Genomic DNA, 16,055 nt, shown 5'->3' on the forward strand with positions numbered 1-16,055 from the left:
TGACTGGATAAAGAAGTTGTGGTATATTTATATAATGGAATACTATTCAGCCATAAAAAAGAACAAAATGTCATTTGCAGCAACAGGGATGGTCCTGGAGAATGTCATTCTAAGTGAAGTAAGCCAAAAAGAGAAAGACAAATACCATATGATATCGCTTTTATGTGGAATCTTTAAAAAAAATTAACTTAATTAAAAAACAGAAACAGATTCACAGACATAGAATACAGACTTGTGGTTGGTAGGGGCGTGGGAAGGGATAGACTGGGCGTTCAAGATTTGTAGATACTAACTAATATACATAAAATAGATAAACAGGTTTATGCTGTATAGCACAGGGAAATATTCAATATTTTGTAATAGCTTATGGTGAAAAAGAATAAGAAAACAAATATATGCACATTCATGTATGACTGAAGCCTTGTGCTGTGCACCAGAAATTGACACAACATTGTAAACTGACTATATACCTCAATTAAAAAAATACATGAATTATGCAAAAATGTCAAGATTTTTATTCTTATTGAAAATAATGTGAACGTATATGTGTATGTTTATCTTCATGTTTAGATGCATGCTGCACTTATTAATTCATTTCATATCATTAAAATATTTAATTTTATTGCTAATAAAAAAAAACATGTTTACATTACAGGTGTGGCAATCGATGGAAATAATAATGAAGTCAAAGAAAGACACATCCAGCTAGTCAAGAAAAGAGGAAATGTCAAGGCTCTTGATGAAGAACTTTACAGTAAGTGGAAGACACACCAACTCAGAGCAATAAATACACCCAGACTGGGTCACTTTAAAATCTTTTGTTCCAGTAGCATTTGAGACTAAAAACATTAAGCTACCCGAGTGTGGAAAAATAGAAAGAGGGCTATGTCCTTGTTGTAAAACTGTTTCCCAGAGTGTGGGATGGTTTATTTCAGGTGATGGTATGCTGGGAATTTTTTTTTCAATATTTAGTACGTATGTATTTATTTTAATTTTTCTGGCAAATGATACTACTCCATTTATAGTAGGGGTCTATAATTCTTTCTTTAAAGTAAGTTTCAGTGACGTGAGTTAGGTTACTGATAAGTGCTATGTAACAGCAAGGGTCTGGCAGAAATCCTGGGATGGGACCTCTGCGGTCAATGGTGGGGTATACTTTTGGTGTAGCGTGTGTCTCCGTGTAATGATGCCTCCTTATGTAACAGCACCATGTCAGTGCTTATTTTTAAAGTGTGGCAAACTGATTTTTTTTTTCATCTAGAACAAGACAGCATGGACTTAAAAGTGGAGTTTGAAACCCACTTCGGCATTGCCCACACGCGCTGGGCCACCCACGGGGTCCCCAATGCTGTCAACAGCCATCCACAGCGCTCAGACAAAGGCAACGGTACGTGGTGTAGCCTTGCTCCCCTGGTTCTGCCTGGCCCTGCCCTGTGGGTCCTCACCCACCACCCGCTGGCTTCTCAGCAGCCCTGTCCTCCCTGAAGGTCCAAACGGGTGGCGCGGAGCCCCAGCCAGGAGGCAGATTCGGCCTGGCCCTGGGGTGGTGCTGACTCCCCCAGGCACCCAGGGGAAAACAGTGACACCTCCACGGAGTGCTCCTGGCTTTGGGGACCCGGCCCGAGTGGGACTTGGTGGCGTGAAGAGCTGAAGGCCTGGGCTCTGTTCCTCAACCAGGGGCCAGAGTGTTCCAAAGGGCTGGGTGCTGGAGGAAAGGATGGGGCTCCCTTCTCATCCAGCTCTACCCGCCCCTGCCCCTGAAGAGAGTGGTCCTGAGCCAGGGCAGGTGGGCGTGCTCACCTTCTCTAACACCTGAGGTGCCTGCTACAACCCTGGTCCCTGCAGCAAGGGCTCCCCAGTTCTTCCAGCTGACCCCTCATGCCAGCCCCAGCTCATGGGTCCACATCACTCACCTGAGGCCCCAGGACAGTTCTCCATGCAGTGGTTCCTTAAATTTCACCCCGCCCCCTCTCATGGAGGAGGGACTGATAAGTCTGGAGCTCCCACTGGCAGCTCTCGGGGACTCTGTGGTCAGCCCCCAGGGGCGCCGGGGCCTCCGGTGATAGGACACAGTGGGCGTGTTGATGGAGAGAGAGCGTAATCCCTGACTCCTCCCGGGGCTGCTGGGGCAGGCAAGGGTCTAAGATACAATGTGTGCCTTCCAGTGGGTCTCCACTCTGGGTTGGGCTCGGTCAAGCTAGAAGCCCCCATGACCCACACCTGGGCAGATGGGAGAGGGTGTCTGGTGGAGAGAATGATGTCTGGAGTCAGCCAGGAGCCCCACCCCAAGCTGCCTTCTGAACTTGGCATAGCACGAGTTCTTGCCAAGCCTCGTGTTAGGTTAGGGAGCAGACACATAAGAGCAGTTGTGGGGTGTTTATTATTAGCTAAGCACTCGACAAGTGTCAGTGCTCTTAATTGTCATGGAAGTCTGGCCACAGGAGAGAGTGGCACCTCCCTGGTCAGTGCCCTTTGCCCCGTGGACACTGAGGTGCCCTGAGACAGCTCACCTTGCCTGACTTGGAAGGGAAAACCTCCCCTGGAGAACAGAAGAGCCCCATTCACCCCTCTCAGCAGGGCAGCCGGAGCTAGCACAGCGGCCGGGCTGCAGGTATGTCCACGTGGTCAGAGTCTTGGGTGGTGAGGGTTTTTTTTCACTGGGGACTATTCCTTGCATCTCGTCTATGCCCTGAGCCATAGGGCAGCCCGTTCCAGGGGCAGGCCCTCTGCACCCAGGGTGGGAGGCTGCAGACTCCACACTGCTGAAGACCTAGAGTGGACATCCAGCCAAGCCCAAGCCAGACGCAGAGGCTGGTCCCTGAGATCACATGCCCTGGGATGTCGCTGCCCCCGCCCCAGCTTCCCGCCCACCCAGGTGATCAGGTGAACCCTTACTTCATTGCAGACAATGATTCCCCAAAGTGGGGAGGCCCCAAGGAGATCCCCCCACACCCAACCTTGGAAACGCCTGCCCTGACTCAGGATGAGTAATTGAAAAGAAAACGACGTGGGAAATAAGAAAAGATTTGTGCAATTTCTTTAGCAACTCATCCCTGATAGCTGAAGAGCATACTTTTAAGGAAGACTTACACCCAGCAACTGCATTGCGTTAGAAAATTAGATGAAGACATTTTCACAAAGAAAAGGCAGATGCTAGGAAACGAATTAGTGATGAGAAGTTCAGACAATAGACTGAGATGAAAGAAAGTGACAGGGTTAAGGCAATAGTGTGAAACAGTGTCACCATAGGTACGAAAAAAATTGGAGAAGGTGGATATGGAGACAGTTAATAGATAACGAAGTGTCAACCATCCCATTTGACAGAAATACCAAAGCCTATCTGATGATGCTGCAGCCCAGAGCTCCGTGCCTGGCTTGGTTGGTGGATGCTTTTTATCAAAAGAGAAATGTGTTATTTCTTCAAGTTTAAATTGTAGTCATAGCAGGTGTCAGTTCTAATCTCTGTGAATGAAGTTTGCTCAACACGAGTGTCCGTATGAGCAGAGTTTGTAGAGTTTCAAGCCGTCAAGTTGTCCTTCTGGACATCTGACTTGAGCCTCACTTCTTCATGACGTTTCTCTCCTGACTAAACTTTACTTCCAGAGTTCGTCGTCATCCATAACGGGATCATCACAAATTACAAAGACCTGAGGAAGTTTCTGGTAAGATGCTTCCCCTGGGTGACAGCTAAGTCCAGTGGTATCGGTATTTCCCCGAAATTTTCCGACCAGCTCATTTCCCTCTGGGAGAAAAGGCAGGGGCTTGTTGAGACCCTCGCTTGGCCACGTCACCGCATTGGACACAAACCTCATCCCCAGCCCGGCCGCCTCCCCAGATCTTGCTGGAGGAGAGAGCAGGGCATTCTCGTTTACATCATCAGCCGCTGCAGATTCACAGCAGAATCAAAAGAACATAAACTCCCTTTTATTGAAGTAACTGCACTAAATAACGTGTCGACTCATACGCCAACTGGAATGTGGGGTGGGAAGGCAGACGGCGAGTGTTTGAAGTAGGAAGAGGTTGCAGTGTTGGTTGGGATGTGGGTGGACTGACTCAACAGATTTGATCATTTTGATCGCTGGTATTTTGCAATGTCCAGATTAACAGCAAGGACAGGCTTCTGAGGCGGGCTGATCTCAGGGAGGCCTGGGATGACTCAGCCGTGTTGGGCTGTGTGATTCTGGCAAACATTTCTTATCCCTTCCCCGTTTTCCTTGTTCTCGCCTTAAGTCACTCCAAGGACAAGTCATGAGGGAGGAGAGGGAGCTGGCCAGGCCGCCATTGCACAATGACCATTATCTGACACTGTGTCCAACCAAATATTCCAGGAAAGCAAAGGCTATGAGTTTGAGTCAGAAACAGATACGGAGACCATCGCCAAGCTGATTAAATACGTGTTCGACAACAGAGAAACGGAGGACATTACGTTTTCCACGCTGGTCGAGAGAGTCATCCAGCAGTTGGTGAGTTACAGACCCCACCTGTCTAAATCACCCCTTCATCCCTTCAGCTTTCACAAGTGTTTATTAGGCAAACTTATGCCGAGTGCCTGAGGACTGAAGATGGCTCATCTCAGTATCTGGCCTTGAAGTGTTTGGAGAATTGGGAGGAGCTCTGAGGTTTGGTAGCAGACGAATAGGAAGTGTTTTGCTTTGTTTTAGCACCTCTGGAATGGTGACAGCCCCCCTGCTCTGTGGCTCCTGACAAGGATGCGCTGCACAGGGGACCTTGGCCGTGGTGGGCCGTGGTGCCATCTTGTCAGCTGAGTTGTGTGCGTTGTTAGTCACACGCCCAGGAAGGACTGATCTGATGTTGGGGACAGTTGCCATCTTGCCTGCTGTTTCGGTGAAGCATTTTCTGTCATGGGGGAGAAAGGCCCCCAGGTCCTTACTGCATGGGGCTGGGAGGAAGCAAAGACAGCAGGTGTGGACTTTTGAGAAGATCGGTTACGGAGGAAGAATGGTGCAAAGAAATGGCCCCTTGGAGGGAAAGGGCTACAGTCCTGAGGGAGGATTGGGTTTCTGTGATAAAGCATGTCTGTGTGCTGAAAGGAACGATCCAGGAGGGAAGGAGGTTGGTGATGTCCCAGCGGGCTGGACCCATGGAGCAAAGTCCCTGCGAAGGGGCGCATGGTGGGGGCGGTGGACTGTCCAAGAGAGGCCCCCCCTTGGAGGAGGAGGTAGAGCAGACCTAGGCCCCCTGTGAGACGGCAGAGAGAGGAGGAAAGGGCTCCAGACTCCTAGAGCCCATCCTTCCGAGCATCAGTGCCACCCAGTAGCTCCTCTGAGATGGGGCACCTTGGAGACAGTGTTCAGGGCCGAGAACCTGGAATATCCGGAGTCAGAGGCTGCTGCGGATATAACACTGTGGTTTAAAATGTGTGATCCTTTGGCGTTTTCTTAAAAGTAAGTCTACTGTCGAACCCTTTGTCCTATGACTCCCATTTTGGGGGTCTTAATTTAGAGGACGTATTTATAAATAAGAACTTGTCCCATAAGGAATGTACAGTCTAAGATACTGTGTAATGTACAGTAAACAGTTTAGTTTTGCAGCACATTAACTCCTCTTTCCCACCTATAATTTAAAATTTTGAAAATGCCTCTCGGTGATGGCACTTTCAAACTTCAGCCACCTACCTGAAACAACACAGAGCTCTTTTTGGCAGAGAACTTTTTTCTAGTCAGTCCTACTTCATTGTTGACAAAACCAGCAGGTGGACGTCAGGTTTCTCAGGTTCTGTCTGAAGCCCCTTCACGCTGGGCAGTTTGAAAGGCCATTAGAGGTCTGGAGATGCTGACCCTGGGGTCTCTCTGGCTGTGTGACTGAGTTGGCAAAGTGGCCATAGCACACTGAGGCCTTGGGTCTGCCCAGGGTTCCAAACCTCGAAGGACTTCACACAGAAATTCAGATTTACCGCTGTCTGTATAAAGTCAAGTAGGGTCGTGGTAAATTAGTACGGGATGGTCAGAATGCAGGAAAGAATTTTGCATCAAGGTTTTAAATAGAAAGAGCATTTAGAGTCTTGAGTTAGGAAAACTAGATTCTAATTCTGGTTTGCACGGACTGCCAAGCTGAAGCACAGAGCACAAATGGCAGTCATTGCCACAGAAATAATAATAATGACACTACATGCTTCTGTTGGGTCTCTATGTGGCAGGCACTGTTCTAAGCACTTACAGTGCATTAGCTCACAGAAGCCATTTCCATTCACCATGAGGCACAAAGAAGGCTGCGCGATTGCCCAGTTACGGGGTGGAGGCGGGATTTGATCCCAGACTCTGAGTGTGCTGAGCTAAATGTAAGTCACAGATTAGTCCCTTCAATCCTCACAATTGCTCCCCAAGTAGGTACCATCCCCGAGGCCCAGGTTCCCCTTTCCTGAGGCTCTAACAGTAGCAGTCCACCCAGGTCATCCCAGAGCTGGGAACTGTTCCTCACGGACCCGGGCGGGCTGGTAATACATTGCTCACAGTGAAATCTGCAAGTTCCCATCTTGGTACCCGAGCGTGATCTGTTTCGCTTTCCCCTCCTGACATCACCCTGCATGAGCTGCGTTCAGCACCCTGCGTGAGTGACCCCAGGACTGCCTGCAGTGAAGAGGGGCCCAGGGGGCACTGTCGGGGGTGTGGGCCAGGCTGCAGCAGTCTGGCCCAGCCAGAGAAAGTTGTTCCTTGTTCCTCACTCTTCTTTCCCGTCTTTTCAGGAAGGCGCGTTCGCGTTGGTTTTCAAGAGCATCCACTACCCCGGAGAAGCCGTGGCCACAAGGTGAGCCAGAACGCACTGACATTTCCAGTAACAAATAAATACAGTAAAACCACTCAGCTTGAGGCACGAGGGAGGAGCAGGGCCTCTGGCAGACTGGAAGGAGCTCCCGCTATGTAAGGGACAACTGTGCTCCCTCTATGTTAGTGACAGAGAATGTACCCCGCCATCTCTGTGGCCAGAGCTTCTGATTTTTAAAAAAAAAAAACCAGAAAGTTGGATTTTTATCTGAAATCTCCAGATTTTTAGAAACTGACAACAAGTTCAAATTAGAAATAAAATTGTATAGCAAAGGCAGATCCAGGTTTCAGGTGAACTATAGAGATTCCCTTAGAAAAAGCATGTAAGATTACAAACATGAAACTGGGAACAGGGTGAATGTCGATTTGAATCAACGTTGCAGGCCAAGAGCTCAAGCTTCGTCACCTTCATGCCCCGAGTGACCCAGGAATCAGCTGAGGGGTCCTGGGCCGGCCCACACGGCCCGCTGTTAAAGCCCCTCTGCCCCCAGTGCTGTGCTGCTTTACACAAGCGGGCATGCAGGTGCCGTCCTTTTATTTTATATTCAGATGGGTAGATTATTCACCCATCTGTCCATCTGTCCATCCACCCATGTGCCCACCCATCCATTTGCCTATCCACCTTTCTATCTGTCTATCCATCATTTTCACCGTCTGTCCGTCCATTCATTCATCCATCCATTGAACTAATATTTGTTGAGCACTTACTGCGTGTTGGGCCCTGGGACCCTAGTGACACCCAACCTGGTCCCACCCTGAAGGTGGCTGTGTAATTGTGTAAGAGGCCAGAGCAGGGCAGAGGATGGTGATGCTCTGTGATGGGGGCTGGAAGGCAGTGCATCGGGGACCTGAGGGGAGCAGGTGTCAGCCTGGGAAAGGCAGGCAGACAATCCAGCACGAGCAAAAGCAAGGATCCCAGAGCGAGCGTGGCACTGTATGGATCTGCACTTAGGCCAGGATGGGGGTGGGAAAGGGCACTGGTGGGACCTGAGGCTCTTCTAGTCTCAGTGTGTGCTTACCGACACCCTCTGTGCGCCATGCATGGGTGACAGCAGCAAACAATGTTGTGTGGACACTGCCCCGGGAAGCTCAAGGCCATGCACCTGTGGCCTTGGGGGACTGGGCCAGAGAGGGTGGACCGTCCCTCGCAGACTGTCACAGTAGCCAGGAAGGAAATTTTGTGTTTGTTTGTTTTTTGGGAAGGGGAGGTGATTAGGTTTACTTACTTATTTATTTTTAGAGGAGATACTGGGGATTGAACCCAGGACCTTGTGCACGCTAAGCATGTGCTCTACCACTTGAGCTACACCCTCCCCCTTAGGAAGGAAATTTTGTGAATGTATTATGATTTTTTTTCTAGGACAGGAACTGATTTACCATTTGGAATTTAAGTTTTTTAAGTCATAGAATTATAAAATAAGTCATAGAATTATAAAATTATGAACCCACATGGACACATTATTATCAAAATTTGATAGGGACGCTTGGACGCTTGTCCCTATCAAATTTTGATAATAATGTGTCCATGTGGGTTCATCGATTGTACCAAATAAGCCACACTGATGAGGGATGCTGAGGGTGGGGGAGTATATATGTGTGGGTGGGGAGGGTGCTGTGCGAACTCTGTATTTTCTGCTCAATTCTGCTGTGAACCTGAAACTGCTCTAGAAAAATAAAGTCTATAAATTAAGAAAAAAATTTGAAACCCCTTTTAAAACCTGATATTGTCATGTTACTGTTTCCAGTTCAGAAGAAAGTAGTGTGAAGAAACAGTAAATCTTTCTCTTTCTAAATTGCCCTCATCGGTGGCTCTGAACCCCTGGGACACCGTTTGGGATGTCTTGGGAGCACTTTGCCCTGGGGAGAGGGCTCGGTGCGGGGACCCGTCCTGACAGAGGGGTGTGCCAGGACGTCCAGCCCACCCAGGCTGGCACGGCGATGGGCAACTCGGTTCCCTCTCACCCCTGCAGGAGAGGCAGCCCCCTGCTCATCGGAGTGCGGAGCAAATACAAACTCTCTACAGAGCAGATCCCCGTGCTGTACAGGACACGTGAGTTTCCTCAGAAGGACTTGAACAGCATTGCGTTGTCCTGGAGCCAGCAGCTCCCCTCGGAGGCAGGGTGCCCAGAGAAGCTTGCACGTGGCTCCAGGTCAAAAAGGTTTTCAGGCAACTGAGAACTGTCTCCATTGTTCCCATTTTTTATTATGGGTGTTTTCAAACACATGCACAAGCCGAGGGAGCAGCATGTGGTTCTGTTACATAAAGGCGCCCGGGCCCTGATTTCGGCGTTGAGTTGGTTTGTTTTGTTTGCAACCGATTCAGCGCTCTTGCTATTTGGGAATCTTTTCCGCAATTTGGCTGACGCGGCCAAAGCTAAAAATGGCAAATCTCTCCCACATATATTCAAAGGGGAGATTGGCTCCTTCATGTTATTCAGACGAAAATAGTTTGAGGGGATTCATGCTTCTTTCCCTTCTTTGCCAGGCAATATTGAGAATGTTAAGAATATCTGTAAAACAAGGATGAAGAGACTGGACAGTTCCACCTGCCTTCACGCCGTGGGTGACAAAGCAGTGGAATTCTTCTTTGCTTCTGATGCAAGGTAGCCGTGTATACCTTGCTTCCTTTCTTTCCTAGGATGATGTAATCAAGGATGGCTGGCTGAGCACTCCCATTTATTAATTATCCCCCCATTTGAGCTGTTTTCTCAAGGCTCAGCGAGGGGCAGAGGCGATGGCAGATCTCAGCTGTCATCAGTGACCCTCCTGAGGAATCTTTGCTCAGTGAACACCTGCATGGCTGATACTGGCAGCCCTGGTGGCCAAAGGCGAGGTCCACTGACCTACACAATGTTTTGGGCCAGCACAGAATAATTGAATTAGTTGCCAGCATTTTATAGTTGGGAGGTTTCTCATAAAAATCTGGATTTCTAGCTTCTCTGGAAAACCAGCAGATCTGAGCACTGCGGAGTGTGCTCCCTCCAGCCCCGGTGGGGGCCTTTCAAAGGCTGCTCCTTTTAAGCAGGACAGGCGTCTCAGACATTTAGTCCTTTGTGAATCTGACCTGCGTTTGCCAGAGTCTTACCATTTATAAAAGACAGAGCTAAGATTTTGGGATTTGGTTCAGTTGATTCCAAATTCCATGTTCTCATCAATACACAGACAGTAATTCTGAAATTTAAGAACGTCAACTTCATGCTCAAAATAATACAAAAAATGTGTACCTGCACATACACTCAGAAAAGACCAAAACACTTTCTTGCTGGTTGAAGTAGAAAACCACCGTAAACTCCAGGACTACTGTCTCCTCTGTCCAGGCCTTTATTATACCCCTTTCCCGCCAGCCTTGCTGTGACGCAGAGGGGCCACCAGGCGAGGTCTCCTGGGACACACAGAGTAACGGGGACCTACAGCTCAGGCGGCGAGTCCGGTTCCGCCCACAGCCAGCGCCACAGCACATAAGCACTCACGGCTGATGTAAAGGCCCGCATTTCATAGATTGTGTTCCTTAGAGCACCATTTCGATGAGAAATGAGTACTATTTCAATGATTCTAAGACACACAATTATTTTATAGATTTTTTTTTTTTTTTAGCATCTGGCATCTTGCCATTATAATTTGCTACGGTTTTAATTTCTTTGAAGTATATAAAATAATCATGATCTTAAGATCAAGGTTACCTTATATTCAATGAAATATGGTAGATGTTTCTCCAAAAAAAGAGGAATAAATGCCTGAAAGGAGATTAAAGAATTATTTGTAGGCCATATGATAATATACTTTTAAAAACCACCGGGAAGGCTGTTAGAAGTGATACCCATGGCTGGTCAGAGAGGAAAGGTGTGGAAATTTCAGCATCCCAGGAGCACCGCCAAGAGGCCGGCTCAGTGGGTAGGGGGGAGGGGAGTCCATCCCCCCTTTCCCCTTCACACGTGCTCAAGTGACTGGCATAGTAGGCGCGCAGCAAACCTGTGTTGAACAAAAAAAGTCATCTGTTTACGACAGCTGGAAAAAAAAAACACTTTAATCCCTTAAAGTAGATTTTAATAAAAACAGTCCCAAACCAGCTTGGAGAAGACTGCAAAAGCTTACCCTGAGAAACAGGAAGAAATCTGAGTACAGGGAGAGTTTCCACATTCCTCGGTAGGAAGGCTGAATGTTATTATTAAAACACAAAATGCTTTAAAGTTAATTTAATTATTAAAAATTATTTTAAAAGATACTGACTCCCCGTAAATTAATCTGCAGATGAGATGCTATAATTAAAATCCTCCACATTCTTTTGTCTGCTTAGGTTTTTGGAACTTAAAAAAGTGATTCTGCAATGTGTTGTGAGATTCTTCAATGAAGAAGCACATATTGAAAAATAAGAGTGAACAAAGGTGACCCTCCCAGATAGGAAGGCACACTGCAGGGTTCTCGTGACAGTCGTGGCCAGGACACGCTGTGGGCCCTTATGGTGGGACACTGTGCTGAGGGCCTCACCAAGACTGCCCCCATTTAATAATTACAAATCTCTGGTGAACGCACAGCGATCATCTCCCGTTTTAAAACTGGAGAACCTGAGACAGGCTCACAGGGTGGCGTCTGTGCTGCCCGAGGGCGCAGGGCTGATGAGCAACAGGGATAAGGATTCCACCTCGGGTCTAACTCCTGGGCCAGTAGTCTCAGTGACTACCATCCATTTTGTAAACTAGAATAATTATAGTTAAACGTGCAGCTATACGTGTACACGTAAATACAAACACACGTGTCGTGAGCACTGTCTGAAGGACAGCACGGTGCAGCATTTCTCCCCTGGAGACTGGGTCAGGCCCTTTTCACTTCCTCCTCTTGATGCCTGTGTTTCCTACTTTTTATACAAAGAGTGTATATTGTTCAAAATATTTTTTTCCCGGTGCCATGGAGTTCCCCCCTTTTCATCCTTCTTCCCTAGGATCTGGAGATACATCTCTTGGGGTCATAGAACTTGATTGTTCCTCTTTTTAACTTTGCATCCGGAGTTTTAAATGTGTGTTTTCTGCACAGGGCACATTTGGGTCTGGCACTTGGTACATGAGGGTTTTTTCCTCCCGAGGTCCTTCGAGTACCAACTTCACGGTTTTTACCGTATCTGTGTAACACCTGAGCGACTACCTAATTTTCTTTTTCACTTACCAACTTTTCTAGCTTTATTTTTGAAAGAAACTTTCTGTTTTCATCTCAAGGGAAAAATCAGTATTACTTTCCATGCAGAGAAAGTTACTATGAAAATAAACATAATGACCCTACATTTCGTTAGTGGATAGACCTCACGGTTTGCTTGTAAGTCCCTCCTTTTTCCTTCCTCTGTGTGTGTAAGAAACAGTCGTTCATCCTAATGAGTTTCCCACTGTGTGGATTTCCTTGAGTGCCTCCCCCACGGTGTCATGTAACATGCTCTTCTGTTGACTTTGTTTCCTGCAGACAGGAGTTTACAGGTGTCTAGAAGCTTGATATTCAGGTTTGGCTTTTTTGGCAAGACTCATTTCATAGCTGTAGTGTGTCCTTCCATCAGGGGGCACTATGTCTCATTGTCTTCTTGTGCTGGTCAAGTTGATCGGGGGTTCAGGTTTCACCAGCCTTATCCAGCCACCATAAAGCTGCTCTCGGCTTTTCATCTCTTGGTTTCGGTAGCCATTGGTGGACCTTGATTAGGGCTTTTAATGGTTAGGAGTTCATAAGTCGATTGTTATAATTTTATCATTCCTTCTCCATGAGCTGTATTCCTCCTATAAAGAGAAACTTGCCTTCTTAAACTATGTGGTTATTCTGAAAGACAGATCATTGGGAATGGCAGATGAATGTTTCATTCTTTCCCTTTGTGATTCAGAGTCGTGTGCTGGTTCCCAAGCATCCTCCAAAGGTGTTTGCATCCTGATGAAGAAAACAATTGTAAATGAACCTATGTGAGATTATTGGGGAAATTTGAACATCCTGGATAACTGATGATATGAAGGAGTAACTATTATTCTTGGGTGTGATAATGGCATTATAGTAGGTTAAAAAATAACCCTTATCTTTTAGAGCTATCAGTCAAAAGGCTTGCAGATGATATGATGTCCGGGACTGGCTTCAGAATAACTCTGTAGGGAAGGGAGGAGAGGGAAGCATGAATTGATGTTCATACGCCATATCCTAAGATGCCATCCAGCTGATAGGGACCCACACTTGGAGAGCAGTGAGTAACTGGCACCTTGTAACTGTCAAGGGCAAGCCCCTCTCTGACGCCATGTGCTCCTTGCTCTAGCGCTATCATAGAGCACACCAACCGGGTTGTCTTCCTGGAGGATGATGACATCGCTGCAGTGGCTGATGGGAAGCTCTCTATTCATCGGGTCAAGCGTTCGGCTAGTGATGACCCATCTCGAGCCATCCAGACCTTGCAGATGGAATTGCAGCAAATCATGAAAGGCAAGTGTCCTCTGAGGGTCCCTGTACAGCAGCCACGGGGGCAGATGCTCTGTAGGGGAGCTCCTGAGACTCCCTGCCCTGTCCTGAGTGTGCACCATGGCCTTCCTGCCCGCTGTGGGGCTGCTGGTTCTGTGGTTCATACTGCTCAGGGGATGTGGGGCGCCTGGCCTGGCTCCTCCAAAGGGAGCTCCTGGCAGTGTCCAGGAACCAGGTCTCCCTGCTTGATCTGACCTCAGTCCCTCAGTTACCTCCCTTTGCGGACTCCCTGGGACACATTCCTACACCAAAAGCATCGTTTCTTCTCTGGACGGGAGGCCTACAGTAACAGGGGACTGTGGACTCCTTTCTTCTTGCCAAGAGAGTATGTCTTCCTGCACCCTCTTCTCCACAGGGCAGCCTGGGTGAACTTTTCAGAATGTGAATCATACCTTCTTATCCTGCTGCTTAAAGGCCTCCAGTGGCTTCCCACTGTTCTTGGAATAAAACCCGCACTCTCTGCCACAGCCCACAAGCCCCCACACCCAGCCCGCCCCGCCTCTTTTGGCCTTTCCCCACTGCATCTCTCCGGCTCCACCCTGACTGCCTCGCTGTTACTCAGACAGGCCGAGTGCTTGCCTACCTGGCTGGGGGCGCTGGGAGGGTGGGCAGAGGGGTCTCCGCACCTGCTCTGCTTCTCCCAGGACTGGTTCCTTCTGATCATCTCCCCTGAAACGTCGCCCCCTCAGAGAGCCCTTCCCTGGTCCTGTATCTGCAGTGGCCCCACCCCCTCCTCACTTGCTCTGTTTGCTTCATGGCACTTTTTCTACAAGTCCTCTGTCAAGGACGGCAGACAGAGACACTGCAGCGCTTGGCATCATGCACGTGTGCATCGCAGAGCGCAGTCCCGCCCTGTCCGTGGTCACCTCCAAGGCATCGGGCGCCGCACCTGTCAGGGGTCCCCACACGCTGTGGCCAGATCATCCCTTTGACATCATCCAGTTCCATGCAGATCAGGGCCCTGGCGCGTGTGGCTGGAAAGATTTTTTGTTGTTCTTTGGTGTGTGTGTGTGTGTGTGTTAAATACAGAGGCTAGGGGGGTATTTTTTTTTATTGCCTGTTTCCCGGGACTTGCTTAATTTTGCGCTTCCCTGAGTAAGTGGGTGTGAGGAAGTAAGGCGTTTTACCTTCTTCTGGGCACGGAGGGCGGCCCGGGCAGGCCAGGCGCGCCTTGGTACTTACCTCCCTCGCTCCCTCAAGCTACAGGTTGTATGTACATTGAAGACAGTGACCACACCTGGTCCGACTTGTCGTCGCGCATATCAGGCGGGACGGTACCTGGGGATGCCCTTTGTCATCTGCAGTGGCCTTTACATGTGACTGACTGCATCGTGACCTCATCCTGACTGAACATCAAGCAGTGGAAATGTAACAGAATTAGGTTGGATTCATCTTGTGGTTGTTTGTTTGACCAGGTAACTTCAGCGCATTTATGCAGAAGGAGATTTTTGAACAGCCAGAATCAGTTTTCAACACAATGAGAGGTCGGGTGAATTTTGAGACCAACACAGGTAACCCCTCGTCCGTGCCATGGGCCAGTGTGCAGCCCCTGTGTCGGGCGACTCAGGCCGGCACTGACGCCCCGTGTGTGTCCTCCAGTGCTCCTGGGCGGCTTGAAGGACCACCTGAAGGAGATCAGACGATGCCGCCGGCTCATCGTGATTGGCTGTGGAACCAGCTACCACGCCGCCGTGGCCGTAAGTGCAACCCACCGGGGGCCCTCGACAGAGCCCGGGGGGCAGTGTGGCCTAGGACAAGGTGCGTCCTAAATGCTGCCGCGTGTCTGGCCTTCCGAACTCGGTGCCGAGAGCCCGCGTGAGAGCTGGCACTGAGTCCTTCCTGTGCGATTCGGCCTGTGAGTGCCTGAAGCGCTCTCACCACCTGGACACAGAGATGTCATTTCACAGGCTGTCCCAGAAGCCCAGCTGCCCGAGTCCCTGTAGTGTCAGTGACTAACTTTAGTCCCCATTCTCGCTGGCTTCAGACACGGCAAGTTTTGGAAGAACTGACCGAGCTGCCCGTGATGGTCGAGCTTGCTAGCGATTTCCTGGACAGGAACACTCCCGTGTTCAGGGATGACGTCTGCTTTTTCATAAGCCAATCAGGTAAGGGTTACTGGTTTTCATTAGTTCATCTCATTAGTTACCCTCTTGGTAACACGCCATGCACCTCCCTCCCTCCTTTATCCAGTGAAATTCTCTGCACACCAGCCATGTGCCACCCTCCCATGCCAGGGTCATTTAAGCCTCAGAGCCATCAGTCACTGTCCATTTTATGCGGTGGGGGGCCATGTAGCTCCCTCCTCTTGCTGTCCCAAGTCCAAGACTTAAGGGACCCCTGGCCAAGGTCCTCATAAATGTGTGTGGGGTTTAAATTAGAGGAAAGTTCTTCAAAATTCTGCCGGTTGAGAATCACTTCAAGGACTGTGCTCACACAATCCAGCAGGGGCGGGGCGTGGAGAGACACTGCTCAGGTGTGCAGCCCAGGCCACCCTCAGCTTAGCAAACCTGCCAGGACACCATCCCAACACTAGGCGTGGGCATCTGCCCTGGCCGGGCAGGGCAGAGGGTCAGGAGGTGATCCATGGCTCTACGCTTGGAGCCCCCGTGAGCGCTAGGAGGATTTTTATAATAATTATGGAGAATTCCAAACCTTTATAGAAAAAGAGAGAATCCCATAAGGAATTGCCTAGGCTCGGCAGTTACGTTATGGAATAATTCACCCATTTGTGTCATCATATCCACTTTAACCCTTCCCCTTCCATGGGTTATTTTGAAGTCAATATCAGACATCACATTTTTTCAT

General features: G+C 48.9%; 1 protein-coding gene across 3 annotated transcripts in view; it reads left to right on the forward strand.

Moving 5' to 3' along the window:
• The window catches only part of GFPT2 (glutamine-fructose-6-phosphate transaminase 2), a 39,793-nt gene that overhangs the window by 13,838 nt on the left and 9,900 nt on the right, over positions 1-16,055 (forward strand). For 2 of the 3 annotated variants that reach the window (XM_032464864.1, XM_032464865.1), the window contains 11 exons: positions 656-754; positions 1,262-1,387; positions 3,604-3,662; positions 4,329-4,463; positions 6,704-6,765; positions 8,753-8,832; positions 9,268-9,385; positions 13,051-13,214; positions 14,666-14,761; positions 14,850-14,947; positions 15,235-15,355. In XM_032464864.1, coding sequence (XP_032320755.1) covers positions 656-754; positions 1,262-1,387; positions 3,604-3,662; positions 4,329-4,463; positions 6,704-6,765; positions 8,753-8,832; positions 9,268-9,385; positions 13,051-13,214; positions 14,666-14,761; positions 14,850-14,947; positions 15,235-15,355 — 1,158 coding nt within the window. Of the gene's footprint in view, positions 1-655; positions 755-1,261; positions 1,388-1,421; positions 2,876-3,603; positions 3,663-4,328; positions 4,464-6,703; positions 6,766-8,752; positions 8,833-9,267; positions 9,386-13,050; positions 13,215-14,665; positions 14,762-14,849; positions 14,948-15,234; positions 15,356-16,055 lie in introns of those variants that run through there. The other variant, XM_032464866.1, reaches the window with a different exon arrangement.

This window comes from Camelus ferus, chromosome 22 (genome assembly GCF_009834535.1).
Source record: "Camelus ferus isolate YT-003-E chromosome 22, BCGSAC_Cfer_1.0, whole genome shotgun sequence".
Lineage (NCBI taxonomy): Eukaryota > Metazoa > Chordata > Mammalia > Artiodactyla > Camelidae > Camelus > Camelus ferus.